The sequence below is a fragment of the Castor canadensis genome, chromosome 15 (assembly GCF_047511655.1).
Source record: "Castor canadensis chromosome 15, mCasCan1.hap1v2, whole genome shotgun sequence".
In the NCBI taxonomy this organism is placed as follows: domain Eukaryota; kingdom Metazoa; phylum Chordata; class Mammalia; order Rodentia; family Castoridae; genus Castor; species Castor canadensis.
The window spans coordinates 97,527,382-97,550,019 of NC_133400.1; the positions used below are offsets into that span (position 1 = coordinate 97,527,382).

The 22,638-nt window shown below is 46.6% G+C and overlaps 1 protein-coding gene across 1 annotated transcript in view; it reads right to left on the minus strand.

The window, feature by feature from the left end:
* Positions 1 to 20,026, minus strand: part of Ryr2 (ryanodine receptor 2) — a 591,935-nt gene extending 571,909 nt beyond the window's left edge. Inside the window, exon 1 of the mRNA XM_074056805.1 lies at positions 19,880 to 20,026. Coding sequence (XP_073912906.1) covers positions 19,880 to 19,927 — 48 coding nt within the window. The 5' untranslated portion in view covers positions 19,928 to 20,026. The remainder of the gene's footprint in view (positions 1 to 19,879) is intronic.
* Positions 20,027 to 22,638: the final 2,612 nt, after the last annotated feature.

Below are 22,638 nucleotides of genomic sequence, written 5' to 3' on the forward strand. Positions count from 1 at the left end.
ATGGGCAAGAGACATAAAGACACACGTGACCAAAAAGAATTATACAGCTAGCAATAAGCAAAACACGGTCAGTGTCACCAACCATTAGGGAAATGCAATTCAGTAGCCTCAGGTATCACCACACACCCAGAAGAACTCAACCCTTTGAAAATGTGCGTGGTGCTGGGGGTGGAACTCAAAGCCATGCACGCTCCAGGCAAGTCTCTACCACTGAGCCACACCCCAGCCCTAACTTTTAAACTAGCCACAATTCCAAATGCTGGCGAGGATGTAGAGACATTGGGTGTCACATGCACTGCTGGTGATCATGGAAACTGACTCAGCAAGTTTCCTTAAAAACTGAACATGCACTTACCATGTAACCCACTGAGCATTTATCCAGAGAAATAAAAAGACTACTTCCACATAAATAGAAGGCTTGGGTGGCATATGTCAGAAGGTGAAAGCCACCACGACATCCCACCATGGGGCAAATGGTTAACCAAGCTCAGTCCATCCATAAAAGGAAAAGGACATCTTGCTGGGTGACAAATGCCAGTCTCAAAGGTCCTACCCTGTATCATTCCATCATTGAACATTGTCAAATGACAAAATTATAGAAATAGAGAACAGACCAGTGGCTGCTGGGGATCAGGGACAGTGGTGACGAGGACATGTGACCATGAGGGTACAGCTAAAAGGGGTCTTTGTGGGGACAGGACAGTCCTGTGTCTTGACTGAGGAGATGGCATACACACACTTTATACCAACACGAACCTTTTGCTTTTGGTACTGTTCCTTATTAGGTCAGAAGTGACCAACGGGAGAGTAGGACCTCCTGCAGCTCTATGGGTGCAACATAAAAATTTTTCTTGAAAACAGAGTTAAAAAAAAGACATGCAGGACAACTTTATTTACTACAAACAGTTAGAGCTAGTGAGGGACTTCTGGTTCTGGTGGAGAAGCTAGCCTTCCCACTGTACTTTGAGGACAACTATAAAACCAGATGAAATACAAGATTAGTTGAAGACAGTGTGGAACACCCAAGTCACAGGATGGGGTGTTCTTGCAGGCAGTTGCCTTGAGCAGGATGTAGAAACTCAGGCAGTGACAAGCTGAATTGAGATTTCATATCCAAAAAAAAAGCCTGTCGCGACCCAAGGTATTGAGATAAGTCTCCACTGGGGGAGAAGTAAGCAAAATTAATATCCATGGCCTCAGTGGCACAAAAAGCAGGAGAGGAGATGGAATTAACAAAGCCCTTCTATCTATCTGTTTATTTATTCATTCGTTCATTTTTTGGTGGTACTAAGGTTTGAACTCAGGGTCTTGAAGTTCAAGACCCATGCCCCCAAATCACAAGGAACTTTCGTTGTCAGAAGACTATACAAGTACCTCATAAGGTTGATACAAGCTAAGGACTCCTGGTCTACTCTCTGGTGTGAACACTAAAAGAACACATACCTCACAAGCTAACAGAAGTTTGTCAATAAGCAACTGATCAATCTAAAAGAAAGCAAAAAGTCAAAAAGCAAAGAGGGTCAAAGAACTAACTGCCTATGCCTGCGTCTCCTCTTGCTGCTGTAATAAGGTACCGGAGCCTGGATGCTCATACACAGGAGTTTGTTTCCAACAGGGATGGAGGTTGGAAGTGCGGGATTGGGTGCAGCACGGTTGGGCTCTGGTGCTGGTCGTCATGGGTTGCAGACAGTGGCCTCTTCATTGCATGGTGGAACACCAGCAAGAGAAGTCTCTGTTTCATGAAGGCTCCACCCTCACATAAGTTGAACTTATGAATTTGGGCTGGAGGATACAAATATTCAGTCCACTGTAATATTTGCAACAAATAGTAACATAATATGAGTGACTGACACTCATATTTTTAAGCTACATGCATACAGGGTAAGACTCTCCGGGTGCTAAAAACAATGCAAACAACACAGAACCTCTCAGCAAAACACAGATAACACATACTTAATGCTATTCCTTTTTCCCTGAAAATGAGAGAAAGGACCAAGAATCTACTCCCACCATTTACTGGTGCCCTGGGAAGCAGAATAAGAAAAGGAAACTGAGAAGCAAGATAAAGTGGTCATGTGACACACAAAACCCAAAAGGAATTTTTAAAACTAGTGGACTTAATAAGCGAACTTATCAAGGTTACTATTAGATACATAGCTAATAATATGTAAAGTTGATTATATGTTCACAGTCTAGGAAACAATTCAAATATGATCATTTGCATCAACGTCACTAAGCATCAGGTCAATCTGACCCCTAAAATGTGCAAAATCTCTCATAGAAGAGTAGAATTTCTAGGACAGGCATAGTGAAACATGCCTGTAATCCCAGCTACTTAGGAGGCAGAGATGTGGAGGGTTAATGTTTGAGCCCAGCAGGGCAAAAAGTTAACAAGAACCTATTTCAACAAGTAAGCCAGGCATGGTGGCAAAAGCCTGTAATCTCAGCTTTTCAGGAGGCATAGGTAGGAGGATCATGGTCCAAGGCCAGTCAGGGCAAAAAACGTGAGACTCTATTCAGAAAATAATTAAAGCAAAAAAAGGGCTGGGGGTGTGGTCATGGCTCAGTGATAGAGCACCTGCCTAGCAAGCATGAGGTCCTGAGTTCAAACCCCGGAACCACAAAATAAAAAAAAGAAGGAGGAGGGGGAGGAGGAGGAGGAGAAGAAGAAGAATATAATAACTGACAAATAAAATTTAAGAATACCTAAATATAAAAAAGATACATTATGTTCAAGCTGGGTACTCACGCCTGTAATCCCAGCTACTCAGGAGGCAGAGATTAGGAGGATCGTGGGTTCAAAGACAGCCTGGCCAAATAGTTTGAGAGGCCCTATATCGAAAAAACCCATCACAAAAGAAAAGGGCTGGTGGACTGGATCAAGGAGTAGGCCCTGAGTTCAAGCCCCAGTACCACAAAAAAAAAAAAAAAATATATATATATATATATATATATATATACACATATATATAATATTTTATATATATTATACTTTATCATATTGTATATAATGTTCATACATCAGAATTTTCAATATTTTACAGATATTGACTCTTCCCAAATGACCTACAGGTTTGATGCTAGTGTGTTACTATGTGGAAATTTACAAGCTAATTCCAAAGTTTAAACTGAAATGAAAGGAGTCGAGAACAGCAAAGACAATTTGAAGACCTACCACAAAGTCAGAGGACGAACAACACATAAGAAGGTGACACAAAGCCAGAGCATTTAAAAGTCGTAGCACAGGAGCAAGGAAAGACAAGGGACCAGCAAGACAGAACACACCATCCAGGGACACACAGCGCACTCAGACACTGGTGTACCGCACAGTGACTGCAGTGCGGCGTGGGAGTGGGCCTTTGATTAACTCATGCTGGATCAACTGGACATCCATATTGGGGGAGAGAGTCAGATCCCTATTCCAAACTATAAGCAGAAAATAAATTTTAGCTGGATCACAAGACTAGATGTCAAAGTTAAAACAATAAAATCTCAGGAAGGTAACACGAGAAGGTAGGCAAAGAGGACACAAAAGGAACAATGATGAGTGAAAAATTTAACTGGACTTCATTAAAATGAGAAACTGCTGTTCACCAACAAATGCCAGTAAGACTGAGATAGTGCTGGTGTTGAATCAGGCATTTGCAATGGACATAACTGGCAGAAGATTCCCGTGCAGAATGTGTGACAAACTCTCAGTGAATTGCCAAGAAAAAGGCAACCTTATTTTCAAGACAGGCTAAAGTTTAAATGGGTGTTTCACAGGAGTATATCCTAGGCTGGCGGAGTGGCTCGAGTGGTACAGCGCCTGCCTAACAGGTGTGAAGCCAGAGTTAAAACCCAAGCACTGCCAAAGAAATAGTAGTAATAGAAAAAGAGTATATCCTAAAGGCCACTAAAGATCTGAAAAGGTATTCCCCATGACCAGTGAAACACAAATTAAATCACAAGATTATTCTACACATCCATCATGATTACTAGTTGTTTTTTTTTTTCCAGCATTGGGGCTTGAACTCAGGACCTCACACTTGCTAAGCAGGTGCTCTACCACTTGAGCTACTCCACCAGTCCAGTGCTTACATTTTTTTTGGAGACTAACATTTGCTAAGCATTGCTGGTGAAAGTACTCACTGGCCCAACCACCTTGGAATACCATTTAGGAAGCTGAATGGATGTATATCCCAGTTAGCACTTCTACTCACGGGTGTGTATCCAACAGAACACACACCTGTATTTCAGTTGTTCATTCAAATACTTCTATTGGGAACACTTCCTTCCAGCTTTAATCTTCCTGGTAAAAACCAGAAGCAACCCGATGTCTCTCAATACAATGGACCAGTAAACGGTGCAGAGTGCTCTCTAATAATGAGCATCTCGACGCATCCCACAGCAAGAGAACCCAGACGCAGAAGAGCACAGATTGTATTCTTCCGTTTACACAAAGTGTAAAACACGCAGAACGGAGCCATGTGCCCGGTCACGGTGACCTTTGGAAGGTAGGCAACTGCTGGGAAGCGGTGGCAGGGGCGTCTAGGAGCTGCTAGCACTCCATGAATTGATCTGAATGGTATATACACTCATGTAGGCACATTGAGAATGTCAAGCTGTACACATAGCATTTGTGTATTTTACCATGGTACATTACATATTACACTTCAATAGGGTTTTATAATTTACTTAAGAAAGCTATCACAGGAAAAAAGTCTGTGAAAGGCAAATAAATTAGTCTTTGGAATCAATTCTTGTGGGAAGGACTACGTCTAATCTGTTTCACTAAGTTCATAGAGGGGAGTAGAACGTCTTCCGTGTAACACGTGTTTAGGAAGGCCAAGAACAAACTGGGTGTAGTGGCACATGCCTGTAATCCCAGCACCTGGGAGGCAGAAATAGAAGGATCATGAATTGAAGGCCAGCCTGGGCTACATAGTGAGTACAAGGCCAGAGTGGACTACATAGAAAAACCCTGTCTAAGAGAGAGAGAGAGAGAGAGAGAGAGAGAGAGAGAGAGAGAGAGAGAGAAATAAAGAAAGAGGACTGGTAGAATGCCTCAAGTGGTAGAATACCTGCCTAGCAAGCACAAGACCCTGAGTAGTTCAACCCCCAGAACCTCAAAAAAAGGCAAAAATGTAATATTGATAGTAGCAGAAGTGCATGAATTAATACAATTCTATGACTGTAAGTATAAAAGCTCTCAGTCAGCAACCACTCATCCTCACTAATTTCCCTTGAAAAAAAGTGGGGAAAAGTAGATGATATAGAGAAATCTGGGCTGATGTGATAGAGACCTTGAAGGATGTCACCTCACTAGCCAATTCCTTCTGATCCTAACCCCTGGCCCTTTTCTTCTTAGTGACTCTAGGAAACGATCTTAAAATAAAAATGGAGAAGGAAGTTTTCAGGACAAATCCATAGCGCTCCATGAACACCTGACACACTGGAGGTGGAGGACATGTGTTTGCTGAGTGAAATGCCACCATACACAGAGACCTGTGGTCCCATGTGGAACCAAACAGCACCATAGGCTGGAAACGTCCCCCAGCCAGTGTTCCCAGCATCCGGAATGAACTGAGCAACCACAGAGCCAGTCGTGGAGTCAGATGAAGATGATGCCGGAAGCTCTATCAAGTCTGAGTCCCCCATAATTTACAGTTTCCCTTGCTCCTGTAAAAAAGAATCTGTTATGCTTTCAGTATTTCAGTCCATGATGTAGAAGGAGCTTATCAAAAACACTTCAGCAATAACTTTTCCCTGCCCATAAAAACAGGGTGAATTTATCTAACCTCAAAAGCAGATTATATTTATCCACAGTATCAGAGCCTTCCTGGGAGTTGTGCTTCTAAATCATGCAGAGTTCTTGACTCCCGATGGGATGAACAAACCAATGATGGTACCATTCTCCATTTCTCTCGTGTGTGGAGATTTGCAAGCCCCCCTCGATTTATCTTCCAGATTCTGTTTTGGTCAGATTTTAGTTGACCCCATAATTCATCCTTGAGAGCAATGCCATTGTCACTCTTAACACTAAGATTGTAGAGTTTGTTCTGCGGCCTGGTAAGTCATCCACATGACCTACACGGGGCCCTCTTACCAAACTGTGGCATCCATTTGCCCAGCAGCAGAGGGACAGGGCAGTGCTCCCTTCCTGTTGTGTGGCTGCCAGGAGCTGGTGTGACTTAGGGAGTCAGGGTGCAGTTCTCCACTGATATTCAGGTCTTATTTGGGGCCTTTCTGGAACAATATTTTTGTTTGTTGTGACATTTGCCATATTTCTTGTTCTGCTGATCACGTGAAATTCTCATGTGACATTTCATCATCCTGTTGAAAATGTCCTGGGCAGGACTAAAACTAGAAAACCTACCAGCAGTAGATACAGAAGCTTCTCTGTAATAATAAAAAGGCTATCTCTCCCCTTCTAACTTGTACCCAAGAATTAGGACAGCACTCACCGACCCTGCTCCAGAGCACTGTACCCAGGTGGGAAGATGGCAGAGGGTCAGCGTGGGCAGGAAGAGGCCTCTGAAGCATCTGGTCCCACCCTTCCCCCCTGCCCACCAGATTCTCAATACTCGTTTACACATTTTCACAGGAGGGATTCACTTTCTGCAAGAGAGGGAGAACTAGGCGCGCATGCTTGGTAAGCCGAGTCGGGCACATGGAAGTGCAGTACACTTGACCTTCACACTACAAGGGAAGGCCTCTGCGAGCCCAGCAAGGTGCTGGCAGCCCTGGCCATGCTGGGAACACCAAGGAGGGGACAATAAGCACTCAACCCAGCACATCACTGGCTGAAGAATGTTCTTAAAAAGTTACAGCATATAGAACCTGACATTCGTCATATACACACATTTACACACACGTACATTACACACACGTGTATATTACACATGCAAACACACATATATTACACACAAACACACGTGTATATATTACACACAAGCACACAAGTATATATTATATATGCAAACACACATATATTACACACAAACACACGTGTGTATTACGCACAAACACATGTATATTACACATAAGCACACATGTATATTACACACAAGTGTATACCACACACTTATATTACACAAATGTATATTACACACACAAAAACACACATGTATAGTATACACACACGTACATTGCACACACAAACACATATACATATCACAGCTACGTTTAGGTAAAGGAAAATTACTGCATCTAATCTTTTTGCTTTGTTTTGTTTTTGGTGGGACTGGGGTTTGAACTAGGGCTTCCCACTTGCAAAGCAGGCGCTCTACTGCCTGAGCCACCTCTCCAGTCAGTTTTGCTCTGGTTGTTCCAGAGATGGGGTCTCTCAAAGTATTTGATGGTCTGGCTTTGAACCACAATCCTCCCAAGTAAATAGGATTATAGGTGTGAGCCACCGGCACCGGCCATCTAATCTGATATAGTCAAGAGCTAACAGTTTTGTGGAAGGGGAGAGGTGAATGAAGGAGATTAAGGTGATGGTATACGGTAGGTGGACTTTTTTTCATATACCCATATGAAACAGAACTAAGAAACCTCTTGCAATTGCTTTAAGTGGGGTGGAGCAGGGATTGAGGGGGAGATGTAAGCAATGTGCAATGTAAGTCTAATCAGAACTGTCACTATGAATCCCACCCCTCCCGCATAATGAATATATCCTAGTGAAGAATTTATTTTTTAAAACAAGAGGTAACATTTTTGTCCCAGTCATATCCTTGATCCATGTGATGCGTGGGGTTGACTAGTTTTGAGCACACCCTGTAATAATTATCATCTTGCCTGTAATCCTAGTTATTCAGGAGGTGGAGCATGGGAGGATTGAAGTTTGTGGCCAGTTTTAGAAAAAACTTAGCGAGACCCCATCTCAAAAAATAAGCCAAGCCTAGTGGAGGGCCTGTGATCCCACCTAGTGGAAGGCAGATGTAGGAGAATGGCAGTCCAAGGCCAGCCTGGGCAAAAATGCAAGAACCTATCCAAAAAGGAACAAAAGCACAAGCGGGCTGGCGGAGTGGCTCAGGTGGTAGAATGCCTACCTAGCAAACATAAGGTCCTGAGTTCGAACCCCAGTACTTCCAAAAAAGAAATTGTCATCTCACAGGTTCCCTTTAGGAAAGTGTAATAGTCACTGACTCAGGACACTAACCAGACTATGCTACGTGCTTTGTTATAAAGTGCAGGCAGTTGTTGAAAGCTTTTATTTTTAAATCACTTGTGTTAAGTAGAGAACACACTGTGGAATCTGCGTGCTAGAGGCATTTACTGTGTAGATTTAAAAACACAGAGCGTTATAAGCTATAAATTACATGTTCAATATAGTGTCAATTATGCGAAAGGATAGGAAAAATACCTGAAAACATAAATTACTTAATTTTATGAAAAATCCCTGCAATTTGTTTAGCCAGCTAAGCCATTTATCATAGTAGGACAGCCAAGGAGGGTTGCTATTAGCAGAATAATTTCGTTTCTTAGTATACTTCAACATTCCTCCCTGATGTGAGCTGTCAGAAAGTCACACCAATATATTCCTAGGATGACCCTTTCATAAAAATTATTTGTGATCATCCATAAGCCCTACAGTCTGTTCGCATCAGTAGCTGTGTTTTTTAAATCACTAGCAAGAGGCACTTCTTGCCTTCATCCTAATGAGATGTGCCTGCTTGGGTTATTTAGTTACCAGCACCTGCAACGTGCAAACAAAACACGCCCCGCTTACAACCAATGAAGCGGCAGAGAACTCCAATTTTAACTACTTACCTAAAGGTCCCCAGCAGAAAATGAAATTATGCAAAGCTAAACCAAAGTCAAATGAAAATATGCGTGCTCTCAAATTAGGTAAAGCAAGCAGTGATTGGGTATCTGCAGGAAAAGCCGCCTCATGAGCTCCTGTGTGTGCACAGCAATGGCAGCACCAACGAGGCAGGGCACCTGCTTCATCCTGATCTGTCCCAGGACCTTGCTACAGCAGCCACCTTGCCTCCCCTACAACCTTACATTACGGTCTGTCCTCTGAGAAGGAAAGAAAATCACTAACAACTTTGGCTATAGTTTGAATCTTAAGTGTCCCCCAAAAGTCCCTGTGCTAAAGGTGTCATTCCCAGGGAGGTGGGGAAGCTTTAAGAGGTGGTGCCTAGTGGGAGATCTTCAGATCAACGGAGGTGTGCCACTGAAGGGGGTTGAGGGACCCCAGTCCCTTCCTCTTCCTCTCTCCTTCCCAGCCATCAAGTTTTGTTCCCCCATGCATCTCTACCATGACGTGCCACAGGTCCAACAGCAATGGAGCCACTGGTCATGGACTAGAATCTCCCAAACTGGAATCAAACTAAACCTTTTCTCTCTATAACTTGATCGTCTTGAGTATTTGTTACAGTGACAGAAAGCCAACTCTACACCATTCTTTCTTTTACCCTCTTTCCACAGCCTCTCTTCCTCAAACCTGGGTGGAAAATGCATCAGCCTCATCTGCCCACCCCATTACTGCCTCCTCAGTCTCCTGTGACCCGGCTTCCTCTCGGTGACCTCAGAGAATTTCTGATGGCGCCATCAAAGGTTTCCCTGTTCACTTTCCTCTCAGTCTTTGCTGTTGGACTCCACATGTTCCTTCCTGGAGATCATTACGACCACTCTTGTGGTTTTGTGTCCAGTCTATCTGAAGGGCCATCCTCTCCACCCTTCCTCCTGTGCCTTGTATTAGAGCGCAGCAACAAAGCACCACCAGCAGGGCAGCTTAAACCACAGAAGTTTAAGCTGGCACAGTCTGGAGGCTCAAGTCTGAGGTCAAGGTGTGGGCTGGGTTGTTCCTGCTGAGAGGGAGGAAGGACCTGTTCCAGGCCCATGACTGACCTTCGGAGCCTCAGGTGTTCCTCAGCTGCAGCTGCACCACTGACACCCCCACAGGTGTTCTGTGTCTTCCTGTCCTCTCCCCTGTGGGTGTGTCTGTACCCTAATGTCCTCTCCTGAGGACATTGGTTGTGTGGGATCAGGCCCACCTAATGACCTCACTTCACCTTCATTGCCTCTGTCAAGACCCTTTTCCCAAATAAGGTCACAGTCTGAGATACTGGGGTTGAGATGTCAACATCTCTTTCCTGGGGACACAATTCAGTCCATAACTTATTTTGAAATTGATCCAAAATGGATCCCACTGTGTGCCCTAAAACCTTCCCTTCCTCCTGATTTCCAAACCCACACTGCCACCTTTCTGAATTCCCCAAGGTCATCTTTGTCCCTTCCTCTCCTTAAATCTAATCTGTCACTAGTCCTGCAAACCCTTCCTTGGCAAGGTTCATTGAGTCTCCCCCACTTCCCATTCCCACAACAACCCCCCAAATCTTGGCCTGAGTTATCTTGTACAACTCCAGGAGTACTATCTCCTGATAGGGTTCTTAGCTCTCGTCTTTTTCTGGTCTCTCTTTATTCCAATTTATCTGATAAATCGCTGCCACATTAATCTTCCTGATGGACAGCTTGGACCCATCTCCCTCCCATGAGAGGAAAGAAAAGAAAGAAGCGTAGCATCAACGGCACATCCTACCCTACAAATAAGTGCAATGCCCTGCTGACCAGGGTCTCAAGGCTCACACCCTTCCAGAATTTCCACAGTCCACATGGTCACATCAACTCTTTCCCACACGTGCCCCCATGTGTTTGCTTCCTGATCCATCTGGGCCTGCCAAGGGGACACTGGGCACTGTCAGGGGATTAACTGGCAAGTGCCTAACCAAAGAGCATTTGCCAAGGAGTGGCCTGTGAGTGGGATGGGATCCAATGACAAGGATGAGGCATCTAGTGACCAGCAACAGTGGGGAGTCCTCCTGAGGCACAAGAGGAGGACACAGTGTCTCTAGCACCCATGGAGAGTACGAGTCTTCTGGGTACAAGGTAGGGAAAAAGAATGGAAAGCTTTCCCCCACCGACACCCAGGAGAGGGAAACAGAGAAGAAACCAGGAAACAGAAGAAGCCAGCAGCTGCCTCTGCTCAAATTCTCATTCTCGTCTGTCCTTCCTGACCGGTACACCCAAACCCATCAAAATCCCACCCATCTGGATCTTGGGAGACACATCAGTGATGTGAAAGATAATTTTTTAAAAGGTAAAGACTCAAACGAACGCAAAGTCAACACACAGCAACAACAAAACAACTAGCTGGTGTCACCATGGGATGAAGGAGAATCCAGAGAGCAAACAAATTCAGCAACCCTCACAGATGAGAGTGCTTGACAGGTGCAAAACTGCCTGGGACCCATCATGCATTCCACCAAATACAACCTGTGTTTTTCTGTGATGAGAAATCAAAGGTTCCAGAATGCTATTGCACCTTAGCAGAGTTGTAAAGCAGCTCAAAGACAAACCACAGGCAGAGATGACTTCCTTCTTCCTCCCCCAATCCACAGTCTTTTGCAATTCTTCCTGACACAGGAAGGGAGGACAGGACGAAGGGAAGAAGAGAAGGAAGGAGGAAGACAGAGAAGGAAGGCAAGGAAGGCACTGGGCACCTGAAAGACCCTAGCTCACCAGCAACATCACTACTCACAAACTGTCCTTGAACAAGGCATTTTATCTCTTTGCAACTCGGTTTCCTGATCTGTGACAGTGCAATTAACTGCTTTATAGAGTAAATGAATTGTTCCAGGAATCAGATGAATTATGGCTCTCCTGTCTGAATAAATGTAACCAAAATACTTGTCCTTCCAATTCCCTTCACTAGAAAATCATGGGACTGACTCCTGAAGTTCCTTTTCAGCCTGAAAGTTGACTGAGAATGCCAGCCATCACACACATGGGACATGGATCCCGTCCTCCTTGACAGCCCTCCCATGACAGTATCTGCCCCTTCTGCAGAGAACATTTCCTTTCCATTCCTGGAAAGCAAGGAACAAGCTCAGAGCTGTGAATCCCAGCCCCTGGTGTGATGCACTGCACACAGTAGGCAGTCAGCAAATATTCCAGACTGATGGAAGAGATGGGACAGTGGACCAGGACAGGTGGTGGCACAATCCTCTCTTGCCCTTTGCTTGTTCCCATGTCCTGTGTTGTGGCAGTGGGACTCCAGCGGGCCCACATCCATGGTTTTTCTGGGAAACATGGGCCCTCATGGCAGGAGTGGGACACTGACACTTCATAATGACTCCCGTCTTCAGGAGATGAAGGCTCTGCACTATCACAGAAAGGACAGTAGTGGGACTGGACATTGGACTGCTCTGACAGTCATCGGTCAAAAACATCTCATCACAGCTTTTCATTGGTCTGTGACTCAAGAAAAAATCTTCTCCGGGTGTTTCCCTGAAGCCACAAGCCAGAAATTGTGAGCCCTTTGTGGAACATGTGTCCTGGGACACAAATGTCAAATGTGTCCTGAACTAAAGGGGACAGAAGGGATAGTCTCAAAACCAGTAAGAAGCCATATTGGTGACTCATGTCTATAATCCTAGCTGCTTGGGAAGCTGAGATTGGGAGGATAGCAGTTCAAGGCTAGCCCTGGCAAACAGTTTAAGAGACCCCCCTCTCAACCAATATCTGGGCACAGTGGCACACACCTGTCATCCAAAGACATGAAGGAGGCTGAGATCAGGAGGATCATGATTCCAGGCCAGTCCAAGCAAAAAAGTTTGCAAGATCCCCATCTGAACAGAAAAATTAAAAGCTGGGTGTGGTGGTGCACACCTGTCATCCCAGCTATGGGAAGCATATATAGGAGGATTGCAGTCCTGGCTGCCCTGGGCAAAAAGTGAAATCCCATCTCCAAAATAACCACAGCAAAAAGGGCAAGAGGCGTGGCTCAAGTGGTAGAGCACCTGCCTAGCAAGCACAAAGCCCTGAGTTCAAACCCCAGTTCAGCCAAAAAATAAGAAAGCAGTAAGAGGAGATGTAAAGGACCTTGGAGATTGAGTCCTGTGTGCATGTATGTGTCTGTGTGTGTGTGTGTGTACATGTGTGTTCCTGCTGCATTTTGCAAGAGGCCCAGTCATCCTTACCATGTGCTTCTCCCCTGAAAGGAAGAGACACAATGCACCTTCCCTACGGCTTCATGACTGTTACTCACCCCTGAAGTACAGTTCTTTAAAGTAACTATCTCTTTAAGGCACTCTGAAGCGTTTTCATCTCTTAGCCCACTCTCCCAAATTCCAAACAAACACAAATCAAAATTCCCAGAAACGCTACCAAATGGACTTTGGAGCCCTGTCAGAGATGGGTGCAGTGTTTCATTGACTTTTAATTCCTCCCTGCCTTGCATTTTGTTCTTCATTCCACAGCCTGGCTTGGTGCTATTTCATATTTTCTAGGAAAGGGACTGTGCTTTTACCACCACTGACTCCACCTGGGAGAGGGGAAGTCTGGAGCCCCCAGGGGCATATTCCTCACCTCTCCTCCTTGTCCCCTCTGAATTGACACAGAGCACAATGTTCCCGGGATGCATCTTGATGTATACAAGGTTCATCTGGCTTGATGCCTCAACTCTGCATGACCCAGGTCCACATCCATGGCTGTGCCCAGGGAGGTGCCCGGCACACTGCTGTAAACAGGCAGATACCCGGCTCATGCCCCTGACCGAAGGTAACCTGGTACTCTGCAGACAATCGCCTGCTCTGTATTTATTACCCAAAATATTTCCTCACAGAAGTGGGTTGATCTCACTAACATTAAACACAGGGCTTATTGTGTTGCAGACTTCCCACAAGGCACTGGAAGCATAAGAAATTCACACTCAGCATTATAGAGGATGTTCCTGAAGACAGAAGCAGAGTGTCAAGTCTCCCTCTTGTCTCATCTCCAACACAAAGGGACTTTTTTGGCCTCACTGGCTGAGTGACGATTCTCGAGCAGCCTCCTAGGGCTGAGGCCATTTCGTCAGTGCTTGTATTGGCAAATCCTTTTTGATGAGCTCACATCTCTGCCCCTAGGCCAAGGGATTTTATAAGGATTTCATGAGAAAAATACCTGTGAAATACTTAGAGCAGCCGCAGAAGAACGAGAACAGATGAACCTACAAGAAATAAAGCCATCAAGAGTAGCAGGTAAAGGCCTCTAGAGAACAGCTCTGGCTTCCTGACCAAGCACAAGCCAGAGAAGTGGTCATTCTTCAGATCTGATAGTGACCTTGAGCTCAGAGGAGCCTCTGTCAGCCTCCAGAACTATTTGAATGTGTCCTAAGAGCTCTTTGGACAACCTCAAAAAGATGCATGGACACCATGAGCCCTAAACTCTGAGATGGTACGGGTTGGCCTCTGGCTCTGCCAGTCTCAAAATGGCGTCCTGTGTCTCACAGTCACACCTCTTCTGTCCACTCACCAGCCTTCCTACTCCTCTGCCTCTAGAACGGGTCTCACTTCCATGTCAACAGATACTTTCTTCTCTTTCTATATGTGAGCCATTTACATTTAACTGGGAGGGGGACTGTGAGCATTGTTCCCTTGTCCTGATTTTCTACTTGCCGTAAAATTTCTTTCAGACCTGTCATTGTGTCTCATACTGTGCTAAGCATCATGGGAAACTAATGTTTCCAACATGGTCCTAACCCTCCCAAGCACATTAGTAAGTGATAAAACGTATAGAACTGACTAGAAGCTCAAGAGATGGTGAGAGAGAATGAAATCAGAATTGGTTGGAGTGACTCCAGAAAGTTCCATGAAGGATGGAGAAATGAAAGCAAAGCATAGAAAGGCAGAATATAAAAGGTCAATTAAAGAAATTAGAGTGGCCGGGATGGGGCTCTGAACTGGGGGGTGGGAACAACCCTTCTCATTAACATGGCAGAAAGGTTCAAGGATTGGGGTATGAGGGATGATGAAGGCTGAAAGACATACTGGGGTACTCTGGTCAGGTATTTACGCACCCCCTGCAAAATTCATGTTGAAATCCTAGCCCTCGAGGTACTAGTATGAGGAGGTGGGACCTTCAGGAGGAAATTAGGTACAGCCCTGATGAATGGCAGTATTGCCCTTATAAAAAAGAACTCCTTTCCATCTCTGGCTCCGGAACTCCTTTCCATCTCTGGCTCTCAGAACTGGGCAAAGTCACTGTTAAGTCTTTGCAAACTCATTATTCAAAAGACCCCAGATTTTGTGACACTGATAAGCAGAAGAGACAGAACAGCAGAAGAAGGGATTTGAACCCCAGGAGAGCCTGCTCAGAAATGTGTAAAACTCACCCTCAACATGCTGTGTGTCCACGGCCAGACAATTCGTAGGCTTTGAGATGGGGTGTCATGGGATTGGGACACAAAGGGACACTTAGATTTGGAAAGGAGGAGGCTACCAGCACCCTCCAGGATCAAGGAGGAGAAGGCAGGTGACCACAAGGAGGAGGCAGTGGGTGAGGACATGTGGGAGGAGTGGAGCAGTTAAGTAAGAGACCAGGGTCAAACAAAAGAATTTCAAGATGGAAGGAGTTCTTGGGTTTGAAGATAGACCAGGAGGAAGAAGGAGAGAAGGACACGAAAAGGAAAAAGGAAAGGATGGGCTGTCCATCCTGACACCTGAGGTCCGGACTTTAGAAAGGAGGAAAGAAACCACTGGAAAGGAAGGATGAGAGGGAGGACAAGGACAGAGACACTATGAAGGTCAAGATAAGGATAAAATGGGACTGTGGGTTTAAACCTAGTATGTAAAGACAGGGCTGATGCAATTTTAGCAATGCTTCAGAATTTTTCACACACTGCATTAGTTACATTGCACACCTGGAATGTGACATTGGTGACACTGGGCCAAGCCCCCTTTGGCTCTCTCAGCTCTAATTTCCTTATCTGGGAAATCAGGGAGGTGAAACTGGGAAGTTCTGTTCATACCCTAACACCAGAGATGGTGTGTGTGCTGTTTTTTCTCTAACCATTTTCTTTCTCTTCTTTGCAGTTATAATTACAAACCACTTCTCTACTTAATTTGAATGCCTCCTCAACACCTAATAGCATACATGTATACAGAAGGTATTCAACAAATGTTTTGGGCCAAGCATGGTGGTACACATCTATAATCCCAACTATTTAAGAGGTCGAGGTAAAAGGATTAAGGTTTTGCCTGGGCAAAAGAAAACAAGCAATCTGAAAACAAGCTCAAGCACAAAGGGCTGGTGGGGTGGCTCACGTGGTGGAACAGCTGCCTAGCAAGCACAGGCCATGAGTTCAATCCCCACCACCACCAAAATTTAAAAAAAAAAAAAAAAGCTCTCTGAATTAATAAAATGTCCATGGTGTCAGAAGACAAATGCATACCTCCAAGGCTGTCCCTCACCTCCAAGGCTGTCCCTCTCCTCCAAGGCTGTCCCTCTCCCCCAAACACTTCCGCTGGTGCCCTGTGCTGTTTGAATCCTTCTGCCGGTCATCCGGCCTTGAAAAGAATAATACTTTGCTACAGCCAAAGCACAAATAAGACCGAATGTCAAATAGATTAGCGGCCTAAGTGTTTTAGATCTTGCCTTTCCTGCCATTGTGTACACACTAATTTCTAAGTCAAAAAAAGTCAGATGACATAAGCCTAGGGGGTGGGAGAATGATTTCCCTCACTTCAGAGAACACCACAGTGCATGTCTACCTCCCCGCGGCTTCGCCAAGGAACCACAGGTGCCACATCCCGTCACCCCTTTTGTACCTGGTGACATTCCTGCAGCTGAGGAAAGGGACACAGGACCCTGCCTGCTGTCACACCCCCCCTGCTTTCAGACCATCTCCTTCTGCATCTCTACAAACCAGGGCCACACAGACCCACTGCACACTGCCCTCTGTGCTCTACTATTATCTCTGGTAACTGATGAAGACTTTCTACATACTCCTTGTCACTGGGGATCGAGATGCACAAGCACCTAGAAGGAGCCACAGTGACATTGCTCCACCTGCAAAGGCAGGCTGGAGGATGGCTGGAAGCCAGGACTAAGTTTGAAGTCTCACTCTGTGAGTGAATACACAGCTACGTGACACGGTACTTTCCAAGGTAACTCAACTGCACTCACCACCATCAAAGACTAGCAAAGGACTCTGAAAAACAACCCTCATCAAGGTCAGCTCACACAGTTTTCTTAAAGTCAGGGGAACAGCATATACCTTCTGTGAAATTCCATAAGATTGCTTGAAAACAAGCACAACTAAAAACCTCCACTTTTTGGATACCAAATTAGCAAATTATAGCTCATTGCTGTGTTGGTAAGTTAGTAAATTTTTTATATAAAATAAACCACACATTTCAAATCATGGACACATTTGGCTATGACAGTAACAAGTCCATTAGGGGCTAAGGGCTTATTTTATGATAGGATTTGTCTGCTGTAAGTGTCTGGGCACATCCAGAGTTTATGTAACATATTCTCCATCTCACTAAAGATAAACAGATCAGGGGGACATGTCTCCAGCTGGTGGGGAAACCACCAATCACTGTCCACACACCCATAGAGAAGGAATGTTGGCAGACTTGCCAGCAACAGTCACATAGGAAGGAGAGGGGAGAGGGGCTAGCAGGCTAAACAGTGACAAAAGCCCTCACAAATGAAAACTTAATTTTCAGCAGCAGACATAACTCATGGAAACCACCCATCAAAAATTTTACTTCAACTTCCCTTAACAGTGATCTTCTGCAGAAAAAGAAAAGGGAAAAAAGGCCATAAAAGGCGCACAAAAAGATGGCTCGATGTGTTAGGGTACTGAACAGAAATCCAACAGACAAGATATGGTCAGGCCAATAATTACATGTTCCCACAGAGCCCTGGAATGCCCAGTCAATTCTACAATGACAGACAGCATCCTCCTGACTAACTGAATCTCCATAACATTTCTAAACTATCAACCCAAGAGAACAAAATGGAAAGAATCCAGAGCAGTGACACAGGAGCTGATCAAGGATTTGAGAATTCCCATATTAAATTTGTGAAGTGTTGAAGGGGAAAAAACACCATGTTTTCCTTTCAGATATTAATGGTACATCAGAAAAAAAAATCCCTGCTCCACAGTGTACATCCTTCAAGGTCATTTATCATCAACACAACCACCTACTGATGTTTTATTAAAAGAAAAATCCCAGCCCAGGCCTGCCAGATCTTACCCAAGACCCACTTATCAAAGGTGTTGCTCTGGCTGACAGGCAGCTGTCAAGTAGGCATGGAGTTAACATGACTTTATATGTGCAAAACTCCATCAGCCAGCACCAGACCTTGGTCCCATTAAGCCTTCCGATAACAGCACCTCCAGGAGTGAGCTTAACATTTAAACCGCAGGAACTCCTTGAGTGTGCTAGGAGCCGTCCAAAATTTCTAGCTAATTTTAACCCTACAGAGCTGGATAAAAAATTGAATTGAAAAAACCACAGAGCAACCACTTATGAGTTCACCTGAAGAAACGATTCCTTTACTATTGAGAAAAATCTAATGTGACTTTAATTATTTTTTTTAATTTACAGACAATTTTCTACTAAGAAAAATAACCAACTGTACTACTAGAAGGCTTAAGGTATTCGTGATGATGCTTTTTGAAGTCAGGTCAACAGTACCTGAAACAGCAAAAGCAATGGTGCAGAACACGCAGCTGAGAGCAGACCATCCCCCACCTGTGTGTGGCCTGCATTTTGTCCTCGCCAAAGATTCGTGCAACCCCTCGTAATGCACAAATGACCCCTACCCCAAAAATATGGTAGGAGGAGCAAATGAAAAAACAGAAAAAAAGGTTCTTTCCAAATGCGCTCTTGCCAGTTTTGCCCAACAGCATCAAGGCTATTTCACACCTAAAAGTTACCGTCTCGTTAGTATTTCAAAATTCAGGCATCCCTAGGATTTTCTGTGATCCCGGAGGGCAGCGGGCTGGGAAGAAGTAGCTGCAGAAGCTGCAGTGGGTCCGCGGTTGGGGGCGGGGATCCGGGAAGGGGATGTTCTCGGGAAGGAGGAGGAAGGACTGAGATGATGCTAAGTGGGTTATTGTAACGCGAAGTTGCTGCGTGTCTTCGGTGGTGCGGAGGCCATGGGCCCAGCGTGGAGGTGAGCCATGCCTCCTCCCGGGAAGTATCTGCAGTGTTGGAAAACCGGCAGGGAGGAGCAGGGCGGGGAGCTACTTAAAAGAATTGTATTAGCGTGGAGCCAACCTTTCCCTGCCTGCCAACCAGTGTGGAAATTCCGGGCAGCCGCCCGGGCCGCGCACACACGCTGGCATGCGGACACGCACTTTGCTGCACTCGGGATTCGGGAAGCCAGTGTTTAGGGAACGACACGTTCACGGTGCTCACCCCTCCCCGCACACGCTCACACGCGTGCACACACACACGCACACGCCACTTCCCATGCACCGCGCTCTGCAAGCCGTCACAGCACCACCATGGCACCACCCCGGGGAACCACGGAGACCCGGAGGCAGCCCCTCAACCCCCTTCGCAGCACCCTGGCTTGGGGGAAATGTCTGTGCAGCGTCCCGCGTCCCCGACCCCGGCCAGTCCCCCACGTGAGCTCTCTGCCAAGTCCAAGGCTCTCCGGGTCCTCGCTCCGTGACAGCGCGCGGAGCCAGCCCCAAAGCCCCAGGGACAGCGCGGTGGCGGTATTCCCGGCGACTGCCGGAGTCCCCATAGCCCCCGAGCCCAACAGGCTGCCCTTGCCCCAGCCGTCGGGGAGGTCCCACCCAGCTGATCGGCGTCCCCGAAGCTGGGTAGCTTGGGTCCCCGGTGCCCCGGGACCGAGCCCCGGCGCCTTCCGCCGGCTCGCCACGCTCTGGTCGCACTGGGTCCCCTGGCTTTCCACACGCACGCACAGACACGCGCCCTGCCCTCCCCGGCCCCACACGCACACCTGCACACACTTGGTGATGCTGGCCCCCCCGCATCCCCGAGGGGCCCTCTGCCCGCCCGCGTGGCCCCGCTGTCACTCTGCCCGGACGCCCGCCCGGCGCCCCTTCCCCGGGGAGGACACGCGCGGCGGCGCTTACAGTTCGCAGGAACTGGATCTCGTCCTCGCCTTCGCCCCCATCGGCCATGGCTCCGCGGTCCTAGCCGGCCCGGCCCCTGCTGCTCCTGCGGCTGGCCCTGATCGCAGCCGGGGGCGCCCGGGGCCGCGCTGCTGGTGCCGATGGCCGGGCGGTCCCCGCCTGCAGAGCGGAGGAGGCGGCGCGCGGGGGCGGCCGAGGCGAGGGGCCTCCCTGCGCCGCACTGTGCGGGAGGAGGGCGGCCCGGCCAAGGCGACGCGGGAGGCGGCCCCGCAGCGCAGCGCAGCGCGCGCGGCCCGGGCTCCTGCGAGCGAGTGCGCCGAGCCCGCCGGCGGAGCGGGGTAGTGCGGCGGCGGGGGCGGGCGAGCCGGCGGGGGGCGGGCGGCGCGCGGGGAGGAGCTGCGGGCTCGGCTGCTGCAGGTAACCGCAGCTGAGGCTCCGGCCGCCAGCGCGGGGCCCAGCGCCGCTTACTGGTTGCGCGGGGAATCGGGGCGGCCGGGCGCACAGCCTCCCTGCCACCTGCGCGCCGCCGGTCCGCCTCATCCACCCGCCCTTCTGACCTCCAGCCTCGCGCCGCACGCCTCCAGGTCCTCCCGGGACCCGCCAGAGCACCTGGCCTCGGATCGCAGGGAAGACCCGTGTCCCCCACCGCCCGCCCGGGTGCACGGAGAGGGGCGCCTCTCGGTAGAGGGTACCCGACACGTGACATTGTAAACTTGCATTCCCCTGATTGACCACCATGGGAATTCTTCAGTGTTTAGTTGTCGTGTGCCACGCTTTTCACAGACGATCCGTGCGGCGTGCATGGCGCACAGAACTCTCACAATTCACCAGCAAATAGACTGAGCAGTGTGTCACCGCATGTGCCGGCGATGTGGAAGCTCAGTCCGATTTAACAAGGAATTGCTCAATGGAATGATAGCTTTGAGTTTGCTTCGCTGGTGGCTCTAAACTCAGACTGTGGGAGCCGTTATCCTCGCCAACAGAAGTTCCAGCCTTCCACCACACATGTCATATCCTGCTATCACAATCCTGCACGCGATAGCCCACCAAGTCCCCTTTTAACAGACGGCTATGGCTAGGAAAACGTAGGGCTGAGACAATTTGGACAAGAAAGCGTGTCTCTGGTTCCTGGCCCACGTCTCTTTGACTTGTGTCAGTTAAAAACTGATGTGAGTAAACACACACACACACACACACACACACACACACACACACACTCTGTAGCCAAGCATGGTGGTACGCAACTGTAATCCCAGCATTTGTGAGATGAGGCAGGAGGATCACCAGTTCAAGGCCAGCCTAGGCTACGTAGCCAGACCATGTCTAAGGAAAGAAGGGAGGAAAGAGAGAGAGGGAGGAGAGAGGGAGGGAAGGAAAGAAGGAGGGAGGAAGGACCCAAAGAAGACAGGAAAAAATGATGTGAAAAGTAAACGTTTCCAAATATCAGCACTGTTACAAAGATGCAGAAATTATAAAACAAAGATTTTTGCATCCGTTTACTAGATTACACGTTCTATGGCAGCTAACTCATGGTTGGAATTGACCAGTGAATTCCATATGGCTCACATTTCATTTCATTTCTGGCATTCAGTAACCTTGTGCTCACTGGGCTGGTGTTCTGTATCTCAGGGGAATGAATACCATACCCACGTGTCTATAAACAGTGTCCCTCTGTGGTGGAACTAACAATACTCTGCCCTGTGTTACAAGGGTTACCCCTCATTTTACAGAAAACTTGAACTAGTCAGGTATCCATGGGGACTAACCATGTCTTAAACCATCACTATGCTTGTGAACTTTTACTCTTAGGAGTCTCTAAAGGAACTCACAAAAGCTAAGGTAACTGGCTCACATTAAATAATTTATCTTCCAAACCTAGAACAAATCCAACTGGCCTTATTGACCTTTCCATGTAATTTTGAGAACTATACACAGTTTCTTAACAAAAACAAGCACAGACTGTATATTTGGGGATTACCCTGTCCTACCTCCACGGTTTAAATAGGATTTAAAAACTCCCAGTGCTTTTTCATGCTGGTATTTTAACTAGGCTGAGACTGTCAAACAAGAATTGTATTTATTATTTCTTTAATTCTCTCAGCATAACTGAAATAATGCCAAATAGTTCAGGCACTCAGTAGTTATTCACGCTCTGAAGTCTCCCACAGCAGACATGTTTACATGGACATCAAAAGTCAAAACTATAATACTATGAAGTTTCTAGATCTTTAATCTGAAAGAAAAGTATAAAAACGTAATTGAAAATGATGTAGAATGTTTATTTTTTTAAGGATAACTGAAACATACAGAAAGTGGTTGTTATATTTTGGTATTCTGATATTTTGTCACAGTTCATAATTATAAAATGAGCTAATACAAGAAAGCTACTTCACTGAAATTTATAGAAACTTTTTACTTACAGTATTGTTTACTTTGAGATGACTCAATGGCGGTTTCCTAGTTTCTCCTTCTAGTGAACAATTGTCAGTAAATCTGTTTTCAATTGAGAATGTCATAGAATAAGAAACAATCTCAATTTTAAACTTTAATTGGGAGAAAGAAATATGATTTGAATTTAGCTTCACTTAGGGCTGGAGGCATGGCTCAAGCAATAGAATGCCTGCCTAGCAAAGCACAAAGCCCTGAGTTCAAACACCAGTACTGCCAGAAAAGCCTTAAGTTTTAAGGTAATTTTTTAATTCTCATTGTAGACTTAAGCTATAATGAATCAGCAGATAGAGGTTTTTAGAGGCATCATA